The following is a 2,271-nucleotide window of genomic DNA, read 5'->3' on the forward strand; positions in this document are numbered from 1 at the left end:
GGGGCCTGTTGCCGTGGTTTCCAAATGTCTCTGCCGGAGGCGGAATTGCCCCGCCCTTGCCCCCTCCCGGCTAAGTAATCTGCTCGGGTTTGCTCTCCGGGGCTTCTGTTCCCTGCGAGCTTTCCGTACAGCTTTGGAGGCGGAGAGTGAAAATGGTGGCCTCCCAATCCGCCCCGGAGGAGCCAAGAACTCGGGGCCCCACTCCTCAGTGAGCCCCCAGAGAAAAGCCGTCAGTCACTCCCGTCTCCCCGGTCTCCGGCCGCACTCCGTGCTCACCCGGCCTGCGCCCGTGCGCCTCTATCTCTGGCACCCGACCCCGGGTGGAGTCTCCAAACCCAGCAGATCCCTGCGGTGCACTCCCACGCGGCTCCTCCCGGGGGAGGAAGGTGAGTCTCCCCGGATCTGCCGCTTGTTGGGTCCCTGCTGGAGGAGCAGAGGCCCGACTGTGCCGCGGATCCCGGTTTATGGCGACCCCGAGCTGAGAGCCTGCGCCTGGGCTCCGCCTCTGCAGCCGGTTTCCCTGCGCCAATCCCTGGGAGCTCTGCCACACTCAGGCACCCCTGGTCTTTCTGTTACTCTGAGGGTCCTGAGACCACACTGTCCTGGAGGGTTCCACCCCCCGCTTAGCCACCGGAGTGACGTCCCTCAGCGGAGCAGACTTTTAAAAGTTCCGATTTTGTGCCCCGGGGCTCTATCAGTTGCCAGAAGCGGCCGACGGAGGCCCCTCCCCACCGTCTATCCTCCCGAATATCGCCTTGGATTCACTTCTCTGCACATCCTACCTTCCAGAAAGTGGTCGCTTTTCTGATGAGAGAGTTGTTGCTCTTCTTTTCTTTGATCTCCTGTTGAGTTTGTAGGTGTTCAGATTGGTTTGATCCCTATCCAGCTGAATTCCTGAGAGGAGACGAAATCCAGGTCTCCTACGCCTCCGCCATCTTGCTCCGCCCCTTCCTCCAAGACTTACTTATTTTTAACTTATGTATCATATAACTAGAATTTTTACCTCTTGAACACCTGCACCCTTTTTGCCTATATATTTTTTATGAATTTTTGATAACTGCTTGTAACCTTGGAATTATAATTGTACTGTTTCATGAAATACAAAAGTTATATGCATAGATCCCATATAACGTGATTGTATTATAAAAGTCAATTTTTATAATTTCTTAGAATTTTTCATGGGAGGGAACAGTACATTTCTTGATGTATGTATTTATAAAACAAATACCTGTAAAACTTTTTTTTTATTTTCATTGGAGGTTTGGAAAAGTCCACTTTCCACTCTTGATGGATAGAAACTTTGATTTTCTTTCTAAAGATATGACTAATGGATAATCTCTAAGCATTGAATATTGATATAGAAAACACATGCTTCAAGCATTTTTATTACTATCTTTAATGGAGAAAGTTACTTTGAGCATATTTTTCATTGCCTTCAGAACATCTCTTTATTCCAAAAACTGTAGATGATAGGGTTCAGTGTGGGTGTGAGGATGGTATAGAATATTGCCAAATATTTGTCCTGGCCTGGAGTGTGGTATGATTTGGGTCTCATGTATGTGAAAATAAATGGCCCATAGTACATTGTGACCACAATCATGTGGAAGGAACAGGTAGAAAATGACTTTTTCCGTGCTTCTGATGATTTCATTTGAAGAACAGTAAGGAGAATTTGGACATAAGAAGCAAGGATTAGGGAGGAAGGGACAAGGAGAAAAATTAAGCCACTTACATAAACTCCTCGTTCAGAGAGTGTTGTGTCCACACAGGACAACTTCAACATGGCAGGGACTTCACAGAAAAAGTGATCAATGGCTCTTGGGCCACAGAAGGGAAACTGGAGTGCATAAGCTGTGTGGAATATGAAATTGATGGTCCCAACAATCCAGGACCCTCTAGCCATGAGAATGCGGACATAGTCTTTCATAAGAATGGGATAGTGCAGTGCGTGACAGATGGGTACATAGTGATCATAAGACATTGCCACCAGGAGAAGGCACTCACCACCCAGGAGGGTGAGGGATAGAAATATCTGGAAGCCACAACCTGCGAATGAAATAGTTCTGCTGCCTGACAGAAAGCCAGTGACCATTTTGGGAACAATGTTGGAAATATGCAAGATGTCCATGAGAGACAGATGGCTGAGCAGGAAATACATTGGAGTATGGAGTCTTGAGTCCCTGAGGATAAGGAGGATCATGATTGTGTTTTCTGTTATAGTCATAATAAAAATGATGAATATAAAGGAGATGAAAACTAGACTTGATTGAG

The 2,271-nt window shown here is 47.2% G+C and overlaps 1 protein-coding gene across 1 annotated transcript; it reads right to left on the reverse strand.

Moving 5' to 3' along the window:
• Positions 1–1,435: 1,435 nt before the first annotated feature.
• On the reverse strand, positions 1,436–2,224 carry LOC123842895 (olfactory receptor 2AJ1-like). The gene has a single exon (XM_045872070.2). The coding sequence runs from the start codon at positions 2,222–2,224 to the stop codon at positions 1,436–1,438; it is 789 nt and encodes a 262-aa protein (XP_045728026.2).
• Positions 2,225–2,271: the final 47 nt, after the last annotated feature.

Source organism: Mirounga angustirostris, unplaced genomic scaffold, assembly GCF_029215605.1.
Source record: "Mirounga angustirostris isolate CCGP_5_RB_7025 unplaced genomic scaffold, mMirAng1.0.hap1 SCAF_7, whole genome shotgun sequence".
Classification (NCBI taxonomy): Eukaryota; Metazoa; Chordata; class Mammalia; order Carnivora; family Phocidae; genus Mirounga; species Mirounga angustirostris.